Source organism: Dermacentor variabilis, chromosome 3 (genome assembly GCF_050947875.1).
Source record: "Dermacentor variabilis isolate Ectoservices chromosome 3, ASM5094787v1, whole genome shotgun sequence".
NCBI lineage: Eukaryota > Metazoa > Arthropoda > Arachnida > Ixodida > Ixodidae > Dermacentor > Dermacentor variabilis.
This window is the reverse complement of record NC_134570.1, coordinates 206,080,179-206,097,303: the sequence shown is the minus strand read 5'-3', so window position 1 is coordinate 206,097,303 and position 17,125 is coordinate 206,080,179. Positions and strand designations below refer to the sequence as shown.

The 17,125-nt window shown below is 46.7% G+C and overlaps 1 protein-coding gene and 1 long non-coding RNA gene across 2 annotated transcripts; one reads left to right on the top strand and one right to left on the bottom strand.

Moving 5' to 3' along the window:
• The first annotated feature begins 111 nt into the window (after positions 1–111).
• Positions 112–4,600, top strand: LOC142576604 (uncharacterized). The gene is made up of 3 exons (XR_012826882.1): positions 112–437; positions 1,245–1,338; positions 1,533–4,600. It is a non-coding gene; the product is annotated as an uncharacterized LOC142576604 (long non-coding RNA).
• Positions 4,601–8,293: 3,693 nt separating this feature from the next.
• On the bottom strand, positions 8,294–14,515 carry LOC142574405 (meteorin-like protein). The gene is made up of 4 exons (XM_075683496.1): positions 14,241–14,515; positions 12,781–13,151; positions 12,276–12,332; positions 8,294–8,796 (listed from the first exon to the last, which is right to left on the bottom strand). Exons 1-4 carry the CDS (start codon positions 14,390–14,392, stop codon positions 8,504–8,506), a joined length of 873 nt encoding a protein of 290 aa, XP_075539611.1. The 5' UTR covers positions 14,393–14,515; the 3' UTR covers positions 8,294–8,503.
• Positions 14,516–17,125: the final 2,610 nt, after the last annotated feature.

Here is a 17,125-nt window from a genome sequence, read left to right as displayed (position 1 = left end):
GCGCGCGCGAGGAGGGGCTTCGATGCAGAGCTGGATCACGACGGCGGACCTATGCGCAACTCTGCTCCCTGCGGGAGCATATACAGGAACACTAGTTTTCTTTAGGGTGCCTCGATGCGCGCGCCCCCGCTTAGGGTGAGGTCACCCTTTGAACCAGCCGGCGCCGCCTAAACCTGTTTTCGCGCGCTCCCTCCGCCATTGCGTTGCCCGCGTCGACTTCGCCGCGCTGCTGTGCGGGCGTCCTCGAAACGCTGCTGCGTTCGCGCGGCTTTCATCGGCGTAGAATGCCTGGATGTTGTGTTCCTCAGTGCTCCAACCATTCGAGAAATGGTTGGAGGATGTTCCATTTTCCAAGGGACCCAAAAAGGCGGCTTCTGTGGCTGGTGCGAGTCAAGCGTGACAAGTGGCAACCGACGAACTCCTCGTGTGTCTGCAGCGTAAGTGCCACATGTTGGTTCAGTGCTGTTTTTGTTGCGATTTATTTGTATTTTGTTGCGTTTGGGCAGCTAAGTGTCGTTCAATATTCTTCTTGCTCGGCTTAAAAAAGCTGCGTGAAACACTAAAACAAAGTAAATGAGTTTCACTACAGCGCGGTACAGGCCATTGTCTGCCGCTTGCTTGTTCGCATCCGAAATTGCACGACACGTGTCCGCTGGGGAATACGTACCACGCGTGCTTTCGCCGCTTCTTTTCATTCAAAGGTAATTGCCTTTACTAGGCGCTTGCCAGCGAATTGCGGTCTGGGCCCAAACATTGCATCAAGGCACAGAGCATGAGGACAAGCAAGGGCACATAAGCTGTGGCAATTACTGTGCAAATGGATGGTCCAGGAACCAATTTTGATTAATTCACTCACGATTTCTGAAGTTGTTTTTGACATGTGTGCGGCGTTGGGTAGCTTCCGCTGCCTATTAACCGGACGCTTCGTCCTACGACGCCGCATTATGTCAGTAAATGAGATTAACAGAGATCGTTGTTATGTGCAGATTGAGGCGCTCATTCGAGTAATTCGCCTGATATTTCGACTAATTTGTTCTTTGGCCTGTTAACCCGACGCTTCGTTCTGCGATGGCGGATTAAGTCAGTGAATGAGATAGACAGGATATGTTATGTGCAGATTGAGGCTCTCATTCGAGTAATTCGACTGATATTTGGACTACTGTGTTCTCTTGCGTGCTGCCTTCATTGTTTTCATTATCGAGCCGGAAATGCGCCGCTAATTTCAATATCAAATTCATCTGCAGGCTCATTTCGAAGCCAGCAGCTTCGAACAGAACCGCGCGGATGGGTGGAAGAAGCTCAAGCCTAATGCTGTACCAACGGTGTTCCCATTCAAAGGTGAGATGCCTCCTGACCCTGGTATTTGTTACCACGTTGCTTATCGGCTCATTATCTACATTTGAAAAAGTTATGTGAGGAAACGATTCATGCGCATACATATTAAATTTTCTGGCGCGCCTTCTATTCTGCTTTTAGTTAACACAATCTTAAATATATGTAATGGGCATTTTTTCTTATTTATCTGTTTCCAGAACTTCCTAAAGAGCGAAGGCCACCAAGGGAACGAAATGCACACGTGCCTGCATTATTCAGTGACGACGCAGCCGCACACAATTCTTCACGAGAAGTGAGAAACGTTCTTCCCTCAACTACGCAGGAATTTTCTCCCGCTGATTCTTCGTCAGACGGGGAGATAAATGAGAGATTGGCGGCTACGGAAACCAACAATGCTAATGGGCAACTTACTTCGACCCCCAGGGATGCACGGCTTCAAGAAACTGCAATAGTTACTGCGACCCAACCCCTCGATTCTGAGGCAGCTGAGCTTAGGAAGAAGATTGCAGATCTCACAGCAGCCAATAATAAGCTTAGACAACATCATAACGAATCTAAGAACACTGTCAAAAAACTACAGATGCAGGTACGCAAGCTGCAGAAAGAGGCAACTAATTTCTCACGAAATACGAAGTTTTTAAATGAAGACCAAATTCGTGCTCTTTCTCGGAACAACAATCATGGTAATTCGTGGTCAGCGCAAACAGTAAAGCAAGGTCTAAAAATTAAATTTGCTTGTGGAACCACCGGGTATGAAACACTCAGAAAGATTGGCTACCCTCTTCCATCCAGCAGAACGTTAGCAAGAAGAATTCAGGGCCTGAAGTTTCTGCCAGGTATCCTGCATGAAGTGATCGACGTCATGAGGTCGAAAGCAGAGGGAATGGAGGACGTGGAGAAAGACTGCGTTCTCTTTTTAGATGAAATGGAGATAGCACCCGGATTTGAACTCGACCGTGGCGAAGACGTGCTTCTGGGAGGAACGACGTTGCCCTCAAAGCCTGAAGAGCCAGCCAATCATGCTTTGGTGTTTATGCTAGGTGGGGTAAACCAGAGATGGAAGCAAGTGATAGCCTATGAATTCACTGGTAGGCACGTGGACGGCTCTGTACTCAAGGCATATGTCCTGGAAATAGTGCAGATATGCAGCCAGATTTCTCTAAGAGTCCGTGTTATCACATGTGACATGGGTGCAGCAAACCGCGCTATGTGGAGAGAATTTGGCTTTTCGAGCCACCGCCATTCGACAACTTCGTGCTCAATACCTCACCCAACCTTAAAAGGGAAGGAACTTTTTTTCATCTCGGACCCGGCACATGTCCTTAAGAACCTGAAAGGACAGCTTCTAAGCTCAAAAGTTTTCACACTCAGTGATACTACAGTAAGCAGGAACGGACTGACGGCCTCGAAGGTGAAATTGGAGCATGTACAGGCCGTCTTGGATTATGACGCAGCCAACGAACTTAAGGTAGCACCAAATTTGTCAGAAACCCACATTAGTTGTGGGCACTTCACCAAAATGAAAGTAGGAGTCGCTGTCCAGCTCTTCCGTGAAGCCCCACCAGCTATTCGGTTCCTAATAAAAGAAGGAGTGATTGAGCCAGAGGCCGAAACAACAGCGTGGTTTATGGACCTCGTTTCTAGGTGGTATGCCCTCATGTCATCGCGTCATCCCACTATGGCGCTAAGCCGCAGGAACATTACTAAATATCATGCCGCCTTGGACACACTACGCACGGCAACAGACACCATCAGAGAACTGAAAATGGGCACTGGATCTCAGTGGAAGCCATCGCAAGCAGGGGTCCTAATTGCGACAACGGCTGTCCTTCGCCTTCAAGAAGTGCTTCTTGGCAGTGAAGGGTATGAATTCCTCCTCACGAGCAGGCTGTTGCAAGACTGCCTAGAAAACCTTTTTTCTGTGGTGCGGCTCATGAAGCCAGTGCCCACTGCGTATGACTTGAAGTGTGCACTCCGACTCGTCAGCGTCAGCCACTTTCTTCACACTCCGAGATCAACAAGCTACGAACTTGACGACCGCGAATACCTTGTCGATCTGCTTGCACATAGCAAGAAGGAATGTGCAGAAAGCGAAGTCGATGAAATCAACGACACGGAAATTCTGTTCATTGAAGAGCTCACGTCAACCGAGTGCCGCATCTTGTTTTACCTTGGCGGTTTTATTTTGAAAGGAATTTTGAAATCTATAACTTGTCCGCAGTGCAAGGCTGCTCTCCTTGGCAAGCCTGACGATCAGTATGCTTCCCTGACTGCACTCAAGGAATACGTCAGGGATGGGCAAAACCTCGTATATCCAAGCGCTGATGTCATGAAAACTTTAAAAAACTACGAGGAACATTTCACCGCTGTCAACTCATGGTGCACAGGCAAATTTTTCACCATGAAGTCGCCACTTCGTTCTCTGATAGCCTATCTCGAAGGCATAGACAAACCCTCAGTGAACACATGCATGGCTCACAAAGAACGAATAAGCAAAATGCTGACTGCTGCATATGCCAGAGTGAGGCTCCGAATTCATCTCCGACAAATTCCGAGCACTCATCCTAGTGGCCACGGAAGCAAGACTTGTGCAGGGGTCAGCCTTGCGTAAGCAAGCTGGAATCTGCAGTTCTGCGAGCCTTTTCCTTCAAAGTCTGAAGTCTGCATCTATATATATAGTGATCACAACTATTTTATCAATTACGGTCTATTTAACATAAATGTCGACTTTTAAAAAGTGCAATAATGTTCAGTGTTCACGTTCCCATTAAACACAAATCTCTAACTTTGTGTGTTTTCATAAGCACTGAATAAATGATTTCATGTTTGCTTGGGTAACAGCTTTTGTATTCATCTGGCTGTTACCAGACGAAAAGGGGACTTTATATTTTATTACCGTTGCTGATGCTGTTTCTTCAAAGCGTGCAGAACCAAGACGTTGTTGCATTGACCGCGTCGGCTGAATTTTCTTACCGATCAAATTCACTCACTTGCATTGGGACATCAGTGAGGTTTCCCATGCAATCCTGTTTACCGCGCCTCCGTTCACGAAGAAAAATGCCCATTCAGCCTTTTAACGCCCTCCGCATAACAGCGCGGGAGAAAGGGGGTTAGCCCCAGTCGCTGCCGAGCGTGAGATAGGGAGCCGGAAAGCGGAGGAGTCCGTTCTCCGCGAGAACGAGCATGCAGTGGGAACGAGAATGGCGGCCGCCGTAGCAGACGACGCAGATGTCCTCACCCTAAGCGGGGGCGCGCGCATCGAGGCACCCTAGTTTTCTTCAGCTGTTAGCGGCATCTGTCGGACCGCGCAGTAACTATACAGTTTAGTAATTTGAAGCCTCTCTAGGTGGCGCTAAGCGCGTTTTTATTGTTTAACTTAGGTAGGACATTAGGCAGTATACACTCTAAGAACAGTTTACACCCTTTGGCGTGCCCGTTCTGCCACACAAGAGTAATCGTCATCTGCCTTGATGCGTTTCCTTTCTTGAAAACGCCGCGCCCGCTACTTTCCTGTCGAGAATGCTTTCATGCTGATAACGCGCATGCCGTTCGTTAGTGGAAAGTACCGGGCTTGCAGCGTTAAAGATAGGAAACGCATCAAGGCAGATGACGATTATCGTTGTGTGGCAGAAGGGGCACTCCAAAGGGTGTAAACTCTTCTTAGAGTGTAATAGCAAGAGCTTGGTGGCGCAACCCACCGCCCCTTTCGAAAGGGGACGCCCATAACATTTATCTATCCATGCACATAATTAAGCGTGTGTGTGTGTGCGACGGATTGATCTATGTATATCCCTATCTTCTAGCGATCTCATTCCTTCTCGCACTTCAACAGTGGTTAGAGATGGGTTAAAGCGAAGCTCCGCCCGCGTTGTCAACATGATCAGCCGGCCGTCAACGGTGGGTGATAAGCGGTGCAGTCGAGCGGAAGGTATCGCTACAAAATTGTGTCGTACTTGCCCTGGTTTCTTGTACACGCCATGATAAGCTTAGCGAGAGTTCTTTTTTACTTTTTTTTTCTAAATATCAGTAACGTACACTATGCTTATGACGCGTACGTTTTTTTCCAGCTGCGAACTAGCACAGTTCGTAGGCCTAGTCTCATCCATCGCTTCGCTTGCTTGGAGTCGGCCATGTTGGTTTTGGAGAGGGAGGAACCTTTGTTCCCATGCATGAGGGGGGAAACTTGCTCCATTTAAAGACGAACATAGGGGATATCGCCGTTTCTTCCTTAATGGAGCAAGTGTCGCTCCTTTTTTCTTAGAGTGTACAATAGTCAATACTTGCTTTTTTTTCCGATACAGGGGTCCCGTTCACAAAGTTTTTAGTTCGTTTAAATGTAAAAACGCAAAGATTAATCCCGACTTCATCATCATATCGCGATTGTTGTGCGTAAAATCCCAGAGAAAAAGAATATGCAGATCCTACGCACTGTGAGAATAGATTTAAGCGTAGCTTTCCGTGCTGGATGCTTTGATTGACGATAATTAGCGGCAATGTTGACGGCTAAAGTTTAATTTCTTCAACGTTTCGGCTAACACGAGAGTGGTGAGTTGATGTTAAACGTTATCTTGCGTGCACCACTGCTGTTTGTCTGCGTTGTACACAGAACACGCAGGGGGTGGTTTTTGCTTGAGGCGTTGTTGTGCGCCATATTTTATAACCTCATAGGCTTTGGCGTTGTCATTTCCTGACATGGCACATCCCATTGTGGCAAAAGTGTTAACGTTGAGTTGGATTATGGGGTTGTACGTGCCAAAACCAGACTCGGATTATGAGGTAAGCCGTAGTGGCGGACTCGGGGTTAATTTTGACACCGGGATGTTCTTTAACGTGTCCCAAAATCTAAGTGCACGTGCGTTTTATCTTTCGCCCCGTCGAAATGCGGCTGCCGCAATTGGGATCAAATCCGCGACCTCTAGCAATGCCATAGCTGCAAAGCTAACGCGGCGGGTGCAGAAGTGTTGCTTTGACGGTCGACCGCTTCCGTAGTGCCTCCTGGACCCTGCGGAGCGCTTTAATTAATGCGGCTCTGCTTCTGCACGCCCTGCTTAATGTGTTTTCTTGACATATTTGCATGACGCTTATTTTTCCAAAAGAGCAGCAATGTACTGTACCGTACCTTGAACTTAAGCTTATCCTGTTTGATCCCAGCAACCGCTGTCGTATAGTAGTGGAGATTTCTTGCCTTCTTACGTCACCTCTCCCCTCTCTTATATGGAGACTGCCTCTTTTCCTCCCTCTCCTTCTTGTCATCTTCACCACTCTACAGTTCTATTTGCGTCCTCTCTGGCCTCTCACGTTAGTAGAAAGGGAAGCGCCGCAGTTTCTGCAATGCTTCTGGGGGGAGTGACGGATAATTACAGCTGTTAAGCGGCTAATGTGACGACGGCCAGGGAGCTCTAGAGGGCATTGTGCACATTCGACGTGGTGGCGTGAACACGAGTTTCTCCCGTCGCCCTTCCTCTCTTACTTGCGCCTGTCATCTATATACACTCTCTGAACAACCACGTGGCGCGGTGTGCGCGACAGCAGCAGCCGCAGCAGCAGCAGCAGCAGCAGTGGGGAAGTCGAAGGAAGAGGGAAAGAAAGCTTCGCTTTAAAAACTGCGGGACCCAGTTGAAACTCCGTAGCAACCCCGTCTATTCCTAGTACCTTGGCGGCAACATCACTGCAGTATCCCATGTTGTCCCCAGTGGACCATGTTGTGTGCTCACCAGGATAGCAGCCAGCACATACCTGTTGGCCCAATATGGTATAGATAACTTGGGTCACTGAATATGTGAAAGAGGCTAGATACATACCGCATACTGGGTGAAGTTCCCGAAGAGTACTAATCGCATTAAATTGTGTACCAGTACTCCTTGTGTACCAGTAACCGCTGAATACCATACTCATTAAAATATTCGACATGTTTTCTTTTAAACATAACTCCGGCGTGCTATATATTAGACTAGAACATTGTCACGATGGTAGCTTCTATGACCTGCCGCAGTGGTACAGCGGTTAGAGTGTACTAATTCTGAACGCAGTGGCTCTGGATTGAAGCCTTGATGCAATGGCTCCACTGAACGGTGCGAAGCGCAAGTGCTTACGCCGAGGGTTCAATGAGAAGTAACCAATTCACAGTGGTCATATTTAGAAGCCCTGCAGTATAATGCCCGACGTAACATTAACAGATAAGCAGTGATGGTAGTGGGATAGAATCTGTTCAATAATCGTCACATAAAACTTGAGATGTATGGCATGAAAACATTTGATGGCAGCGCAGCTAATACCGATGTCACGCAGGCACTTTCGATGGCGATATACAGTTTTATTAGGATCGAATTTCTCGGTCTTGGTTCACTATTTTCCGCAAGCTGCGGAAGGTAGTCAATGTCTTTCGAGAAATTCGATTCTTATCGAACTCAATTGCGATGTGAAGTTCCCGTGCAACACCGGTACACGACTTTGTTCTCTTAATGACAACACGGACATTGCCACGTTGTTTCTTCCTTCTGCCCGTGTTCTCCCTTTGTGCTGTGCACCCACTAGTAGTTAAAAATTTCACTCTGTCTGGCACAAGCAACTAATGACTGTCAGTCTCACGCTTTCTTCATTTGAAACAAACTTGTGTTTTCACGCGATTATGTACCACGTAATAAAGTGCAATTATGCGTAATAGCGATGGTCACTTCGGACGTGTTCTCTTACAATGTGTCACAAAGTGGGCGAAAATCTCTTAACAAGACGTAACTCTAAGAAGCACTTACATAGATCTTTCTTGCTTATCAACAAAATTACACAGTATTGAATCTCTAAAACAGTGCACTGCCCTTTGGCAGCTTTGAAATTGTCTGGCGCACTCCACCGCCAGGCAGGACATACGACAGTAGACACACAGCTAAGCCACCATCACTGTGACTTTGTTTTCTGGCTCACGAGAGTTTATGAAAACAATATTTATTTTTTGATCTCATGCCACCGCCTGTAGAGTTTCCGCAGATGACTAGAGGAGGAGCCGGGTTGAAATGCAGCTTATAGCTGCTGCGAAGCTTCACTTCCAGGACGACAACGCCGTCACGGTTGTTGAGATCACAGATATCTGCTTTTGAATGCGGCCATACTACGCAAACTGTACTTTGAGCGGGCCGTATGGTATCCACAGCGAGAGCGGTTGTTCCCACGGTCACCTCACCAGATGACTAGAACCGTTGGTTTCGTAATTGCACTGCACCCTGTCCTGCTCCGCGAGCCTTTTCCACTGCCGCAGTTTCGGGGCACACGTGACAATGGGGCGGCCCAGGTGCCACGTGGCCAGTATTAGACGAGGCTCCTGCGTGTCACGAGGAAAGCCGCACCTTGCAGGCCTCGTGACGTAGTCGGGCATGCGCCCACGGTGGGTTCGCGTGACGGACAGCCACCAGTAGATGGCCTGCCCGTCTGAGTGGAGCGTGGCATTCCGCACTGTAGCTTCTGCAACTGAGATGAGATCCTTTTGTAAATCAACACATGTAAAAAAGTGCGCATGATTTTTCTGGCAAGATTACTTTCATCTCTGCACCACAGCGATCTACAATCGAAAAATGTCCTACCATATAAAATGGAAACTTGGAGCCCACGTTAAGGAACGACAAAGCTATGAGGAAAACAGCCTCCACATCACAAATATTCATAGTTAAAATGTGCTCCTCCTGGCGTAGAAACCAAACATGGTCTGCGCCAGGAGGTCCGCTGAGCCGGTTGCGTAACGACTAAGCTAGCTGGCAAAAGATGCTAGTGCATGATAGTGCGAGAGCGAAATAACTGAAAACATGAAGCACTGTAAAAGTAAGTACAGGAATCTATTTCGTGGACTAGAAATATGCAGAAAGGTTAAAAAATTTAAAACTTCGCATTAGCCTGTATCTAGAAGGGAGTTAAGAAAGAAGGCGGGCATACGGGTTTTTCGGAAGCAGAGCACCTGGATTCTAGAGATCTCCGTTGAAGGGCTTTCGTTCTAATTTCACCTGAATTCCAACTTTCTTTTTCCAGAATATTCCGACTTGTTAGGGATGTTTGCAAAACAAATTCATCTAATCAATTTTGTGATCTTCGAGTATTCGTAATACATCATCACCCCGACCGCGACCTGATATTTTCTTTAATCGGTAGCTCATGTTAGCCCAGTGATTGCAACACAAAAGTTTCTATCTCGGGATTAGAACGAACCCCACCGGCTGAGTATATTAGAACATATATGGACATAACAAAACTATAAATACTGGCATCTCATCCTGAAATCCCCTTCATTCACGCAGATTGTAACTGAAAGCACTCAATATACTTGCTTCTCAACTTTCCGCAAACTTTGTTACTTAAAACACAAACTTCAAGATTATCCTCCTAATGTTGAACTTCTTGGCTACCTCACATTAATACGACGTAAGTTTGAATATTTTTTTATTGTATGAGATCCTTATAATAAATTTAACATTGAAAAACTCGAATGGATTCAGCAAGAAGCTGTTAGGTTTATCTATGTTAAATATAAACACTGATTCTGCTACTTAACTAATGAATACTAACAAAATTTAACTGCTTGAATTAAGAAGAAAATGTTGTTTACAGGTCTTGAGCTAATTTCTTAACGGTAAATTCACCACTCCTCATGCACGGTACTTTTCCCCGTGGTCCACAACACCTATATACGCGACATTTGAAAGCGCAGTTTCCAAAGCCGCATTTTACCAGAGCTAATATTTATGTTTTCATACTTGGCACTTTCTGCATCCAACTGAAACAACCTAGCTGAATACAGACAATGTAGCGCGAAGGCACGATTAGAAAGAAGAGACACAGAACACGTCACAGGCGCTACTAACAATTTTAATTGAAAGACAGGGAGAAGCGTACATATACAGCTCCCAACACGCAGACGCACCTACCACTACCGAGCGCGATTGTCAGGGCTGGCAAAATCACTTGGCAAATCTACAGAAAGTAAGCTCCGCGTTGTACAAAACAGCAGAAGTCTGGCTTACAGAAGCACTACCTTTTTCTTTTATGTAAAAGCATCTAATAGCTCACTCGCCGTTTTATCTTTACTTCTGCCCAGGATTTTCACATCATGAAATACCGGCTTACAAGGACAGGCTTTTACAGTGCGCTGAAAGATGCGCAGTCATGTTCTTCGGTTTATTCGCATGCTCCCTCATTCGGCCATTGACGCAGCGGCCTCTTTGTCCTAGATGGGACTTTCCACAAGACAGGGGGATTTCATGAAATACCCCGGTGGCGCAACGCACGTCGGGTTTGGCGTGTTTTACTTTGGCAGCTTAGCATTGAGCTGCCAATTATACACAGTTGGGCCAGCCTGTTCGGAGCGGATAACACGACAGGCACTCCGTACCTATTCGCCGCTTTCTTTTTAAATTGTGGCTCATCTTGTGCACGCAGGGCACAATTTCCGGCCTTAGGCCACTCCGCTCAGCGGCTCTTGCCTCATTCACTAGTGTGCCCGCTTTTAGCTTCTGTAGCAGGGATTCGGCCACTGATGTCAGGACCAAGCGAGGGTAGCCGGCTTTTGAATGGCTAGTGAACTGCTTGTCAAAACTGTCCTGCATCTTGTGTTCGCAGGACTTCTCGGGTGCTGACCCCAGGCAGAGTGAAGCCATACCTCTTTTGACAATAACAAAATTTGTTGCTGAGCTATTGTTCATGCTTAACAACTGAATACTGGTAAGAGCAATTCTAAGACTGGACAGATGATAGACACAGAAGAACAGGACAAGCACTAACTCGCAACTAAATTGAAACTTGGATGCCGCAAAGCTGTAAGGCAGAAGCTCATTTTTTTTGCTCGTGGTGAATAGCACCAGCAAACATGATCATTAGAGAACGTGACGCTAAACTCTCACAACTGGAGGGTATTGTCTACGGAGAGTTCAAATGTGAATGACAGGCCCTTGCCGTGAAGTTTGAAATTTAAAATCTTTATAACATGAAATCAGTTAATGGTACTTCCTTGGTTCATCGCAACGAAACAATCGTCAACGTATCAAAATACTTTAAAAACATGCGAACCGTGAACACTGTTGTGAAGGTTTTTGTATATTTCCGACAGGAATATGTCACACAGTAGAGGTGCTACGCATGATCTTACGCATATGCCATTCTTTTGCACAAAAAAACCGGTTATTAAAATTATTAGAGATATTAGAAGCGTTTTACATAAAAGAAGAAAGTAGTGCTTGTGTAAGCCAGACTTGTTTTCTACAACGCGAAGCTTACTTTCTTTAGATGTCTTGAATTATCTTGTTAGTCCTGATAATCACCCCAGTAGTGGCAGGTGCGCCTGCGCGTTGGGAGCACGCTTCTCGCTGGCCTTCGAATAAAGTTGTTAGTAGCGCCTGTCACGTGTTCCATGTCTCTTCTTTGTAACTGTGCCTTCGCGCTACATTATGTCGGTAAGCAAACACCAACTAGCCCACAACAAGTCCTTCTACAATCTAACTGAAGTTTATGACAAAATGCACGAATAAATTCTGATTAAAGTTCCTTTACTGTTTTTTTTTCTTTTTCATAGCACACCGTTTTCTCTATAATACAAATGCTTTTTATTTGTGTGGCCCATCCTGCTTGGACCTGCTTGGTGTGGAGTACGTTAAAAAAATAAATAAATGGCACCGTTGCTTGGCGCTGTGACGTCCTCGTATAATGAATCTGTACATAGAGCCATTGGGCGTTTTAGATAAAATCGAATTATGACGCCTATGCAGTACGAGTAGTATAATAGACGCATCGTATCAATTTTAATCGCCTCAGGTTCGTTAACATGCACCTAAATTTAAGTACTCTAAACTAGCATGGTTTCTGCGTTGTGCTCTACGGGAACGCCGCAGCCGGAACGGAACTTGGCGCTCGGCGGCAGACCGCGCCATAGCCGCCGCGGTGTTGCTTAGTGGGCACGTGGCGCTCACCTAGATCGCCAAGGCAGTAACTTTCACGCAGCTCTGTTTCCGTGCAGGGTCGGCAGTCTGAAAAGAAGAAATAAAAGCAATCGATACAGGGCCTGTGCTAGAGGAAATTGTCGTTGCGCTGATTATGACCCATAACTAATATCACGAGAACGTCGACCCGCGGTTTGGTCCCAGTAGTAAGTATAATAAAGCACGTGTTTCGGCAGAAAATATATTCGTGTGCAAAAAAGGAAGAAAAAGAAACGCACCACTGGTGGGGCTATATTATGTTGAAAGATAAACAAGATGCATTCCTAAAATTTGACGCTTACTGTATGAGCATCTCAAAGACCGGCAGTGTTGGCTGTCAACGAAATACATCGGAAATATGCTTCGTTTTCCTTTTTTTTAAAAGAAAAATGCAATACGTGTAGTGTTCTGGGCACAAACGAGGAAAAACGCAAGGAATTAGCAGCAAAGCAGGAAATGTGTATCGTTCGTAGTCAGACGATGCGCTCATACGCACCTTCCCATCCTTCGAGCCTCTCGAACGACGCCACGGGCTGGCTCGTGGTGTACGTCAAGGTTAGCTTAGCCCTCTTGCCCGTTCGAGCAGCCGAGGCCACGGCGTAGACGACCGCGGAGCCTCGGTTGGAGAGCACGCACTTGGCCCGTACGCCAGGTCCCGGAACGAGGCCGCCCTGAGCGGTCTCCGCGTACACCAACGCCCCAGAACTGTCAGCTGCGACCCGGAAGCAGGCTTGGAACTCAGGCTGCGATGGTGGACCGCGTATCACGATGCGCAGAGCCCCGCGAGGGTAGCTCCAGCGGACCGTGCCGGAATCGCACGAGCTCAGGTAGACAGGGAGCACGTCTTCGGAGGACTGCGCTAGGCCACTGTTTTCGAAAGTCAAGGTGAGCTTTAGGCTACAGAAGTGACAACTTTATCACATCTATACACAGTATACCGGGGGTCCCACGCAGCTTGAGCCAAACTTTAAAAATATGCGACTAGCACGGTAACCAAGGTAATGTTGTTTGCCGTCGCTCGGAGGTACTCAGATTATTTTTCGCATTCCGCCTAATTATATAATTAGTCTTTATTAATTAGTCAACTTCTCAAATATTATATTTAGATGAAAGGTGTCTATGAAAAAATTGTAGAGCAACATGAAAATCTCCCGATAGAGCCTTTTGTTGCTGCATACGTTCTACGTAAAAGTGTTTTTCAAAGCATGAGAGATGGCCGCGTATATACGCAAAGTGCTTCGAGCGGCCAGTCGCGCGGCAATTTTTCGTGTATTCTCGAGCTTCTTTCATGCTTGGAAAAACATTCTTATGTAGCCTGCATTGAGTAACAGAAAGCTGTATCGGGGGTTTTTCATGTTGCTGTACAATTTTCTCATTGACGGTTTTCATGTAATGATAATATTTGAGAAGTTGATTACTTAAGGCTAATTATGTAATTAGGCGGAATGCAAAAAATAATGTGAGTATCTCCGAGCGATGGCAAACAACCTTGCCTTTTGGTTCTGTCAAGCTACATGGCATCTGCATGTTTTGAAAATTTTGCTCAAGTTACGTGGGGCATCCTGTAAACACATATCTACGTCCAAGCCCCACCGTCAATTAAGTTGGAGGTCTCGGGACTGTATCAATATAGCATTCATTTGCATAACACAGCTCGAACAAGCAAATAACGAACAGAAAACGAATGATGCAAACACAGAAGACATGCAAAAAGCGACAATACGAGCGCTCGCTAACGACTGATCGTTTATTCAGGACACACTCCTCTTGTACGCTTGTCGGAGAATACGGCTGCTGATCAGGACGAAAACTCCCGTTCAGCACGCTTTATGTACACTGTAACTCGCGTATTCGCAAAATTTACCGCGTTCTCGGAGACCTTCCACTTACGCGCACAAAACCTTGCGCCGTTTATGTAACCCGGTGAGGTGCAAGCGCATGTGCTTCGAGGCGTACCTTTGCGTCCAGTCGCAGGACATGTGGCGACGGCTCTCCTTCGGGGAACCACGGATAGCAGCGTTCTGGACCACCGGTAGCATTACCGCCGCTGCCAGCAGCCCGACTACGTGCGTCATCCCGGCGATCCGCTGGTAACGCACTGTTCTCATCCTCGCAGGCCAAGCATCGGCGAAGTTCGACGGCGACTCGCGCAGGCAGCGCCGACGAACAGCGGCTGTCGGCGTGCGCCCGTGGCGCGACCGAGACTGTGAGCGCCGGGTCGCGCTCGCGGCGCGTTTTGTAGTTCGGGCCCCCGGTGTCCCGAGGGAGCTCGTGGGCCGCCGATCGTGGGAACCCGCGAGGGCGGCTCGGGAGCTACGCGCTTGCCGTTCCCACGGTTTTTCAATGGGCGCGTGGCGCACCGGCTGCTTCACCGCACCGCTGACGCTTGCTGCGGGGAAGCCGCCTTTTCGCGTTCCTGCTGCTCGCTCCGCCGAACCGTATTGGCAACGGTCGGGGAAGCGTTCAGAAACGAGCTCGCCTCTATGCATTGGGGATTGGCTTCTTTTCGGGCGCGGGCGCCACGGGAGTGTACGGTCTAATTGGGTTATAACTCGAGGTCGTGGAGCGTGGGAGCTCAGAGTGAAGCTTGGTTATAGGTACCCACTCCGCGTGGGAACGTCGCTGCAGAGAGGTTGTTACGGAAATTTCCAGCATCACAAATGAAGTGGGAGAATCGCGAGAATTTCTGCTAGCCATATTCCGGAGAAACTTAAGAGATCTCCCTTTCATGTCTAATTTTGTCATACTTCGTTTATATTTTCATTGTATATGCATAATTTGAGTATGCTACTGATATTTTCATTCTTGTATTTACTATTTTGCCACAGTTCTTACTAGCTACTATTCAGCTGATTAATCTTTCCATACGCTCATCGTAACTTTTGTTGGTGCATAGATTATGTGCATTAATTTTTATTGTATTCCATTGTCGATAACTATTGCGTAATCTGCGCTTTGTGAGCAGTATGTAAACGCATTCCCACTTTACTTAAGAACTGCTGTCCGGCATGTCCACGTTTTCTGTAAGGGGTGCAGGCCTGTGTTAAAGCCTTCGCATAGGCTTTTTGGCTAAGTGCCGAGACATCCGCGTGATGCTCAACAATCTTGATTCGAAATTTAAAAAAAGAACGTTAATCTGCCTGGCACAACATTTAAAGCATAAATCACGAGCACATAATTATAGGTTCAAGTTAGCAGACAACATGGTCCCCTGGGTTGACATAAGTTCTTGTCATGGTAATTTAATGTCGTGCATGCACGTATGTCATGAATTTCTGTCATTTTCGACGTGCATGTTATCACATTCATGGGAATCATGTCATGACTTGATATACAGATCATGGAATTCATGCCGATCATTTAATGGCATACATCGCATGACACGTCATTAATGCCATACATGCATGTAGGGACAAGCACATCCAAAATGTATAGTCAGAGAAATGCACGGCATGCCATCCAATCCATTATAGTAATTTTATTTATGACATTCATGTCATGACATGCGTGACTTGATTATCATTCATTTTACTTCCACTTTATGACAAGCTATACATCAGAGTTCCATGACATGAATGAAATGACATGACATGCTTGTGATGATGTGATTGTCGCGAATGACGTAAAGGACATGAGGTGATGGCGTCGTGGTTATGAATTTCTCTAACTGGATATCTATCACGATATTTGTACCTGCCGTGGTTGCTTAGTGGCTATGGTGTTGGGTTGCTAAGCACAAGGTAGCGGGATCGAATCCCGGCCACGGCGGCCGCATTTCGATGGGGTCAAAAACACCTGTGTACTTGGATTTACGTGCACGTTAAGGAACCCCAGGCGCTCGAACTTTGCGGAGACCTCCACTACGGCGTGCCTCATAATAACATCCCAGTTTTAGCATGCGAACCCCATAATTCTTTTTGGATATGTGTGGCGAGACATGCGTGCATGACGCTACAAGAATGGCACGGGAAGGACATGCTCATACATGTATTGTCATTAACGTCATGCAATTCATGACACGCATGTAATTCATGAGATGACCTTTAGATCATGTCAGGTCGTGCACATCCGTGCATGATCTGACATGAATCGATCGATAGATAGATACGAGGCCGGATTAGAAAGTCTTTGCCCCAATTTGTTGAGGCAAATCGCGGCTGTAAATGCGAAGTCAACATAACCATTCCCAGCGGTGAACCTTTCTTGGACCGACTCGGCCGGTAGCTTCGGGGCACGACGCTGCTGTCATCGTTGAAGACGCAGCAGTTCCTAGGTTTGTTTTATGCGGATGACATTGTTTTGCTAGCTAAAAAGCAAAGTGATTTCCAACGTCTGGCTAATATCTGTGGACAGGAAGGCGAGAATTTAGGTTTGAAATTTCGTGTTAGAAAATCAGGTGTTATAGTATTCAATGAAAACAGTGAACAGATCGAAAGTGACAATACAGAGCCACACAATACCTCGGGTAAAAGTATATAAATACCTAGGTATATGGATAAAAGAAGGCGATAGATATATGGAGACACAGGAAAAATCAATAACAGTGAAGGGGAACAAAAATGCGGCCATAATGAAGCCCAGAGCGCTCCGGGGTATGTGGAAAGGTGTAATGGTTCCAGTACTTACTTTTGGAAATGCGGTTGTTTGTTTGAAATCAGGGGTACAAACAGGACTCGATGAGAAACAGAGGCCAGTGGTACGCCTCGCATTGCAATTGGGCGCTCACGGGAAGACTACAAATGCAGGTGTGCAGGGTGATACGGGCTAGACAAGCTTTGAAGTGAGAGAAGGTCATAGTAAAATTGATTATGAATAGCGACTGAGGAATATGGAAGAAAGTA

Bases quoted from the DNA above. Each gene is read 5' to 3' on its own strand.
- LOC142574405 (XM_075683496.1), bottom strand. From the start codon at position 14,392: ATGAGAACAGTGCGTTACCAGCGGATCGCCGGGATGACGCACGTAGTC. The intron at 13,152-14,240 runs GTACGCCTCGAA...TTTCGAAAACAG, and splicing joins TCCTGCGACTGGACGCAAAG to TGGCCTAGCGCAGTCCTCCG. The intron at 12,333-12,780 runs GTGCGTATGAGC...TCTTCTTTTCAG, and splicing joins GAGGCTCGAAGGATGGGAAG to ACTGCCGACCCTGCACGGAA.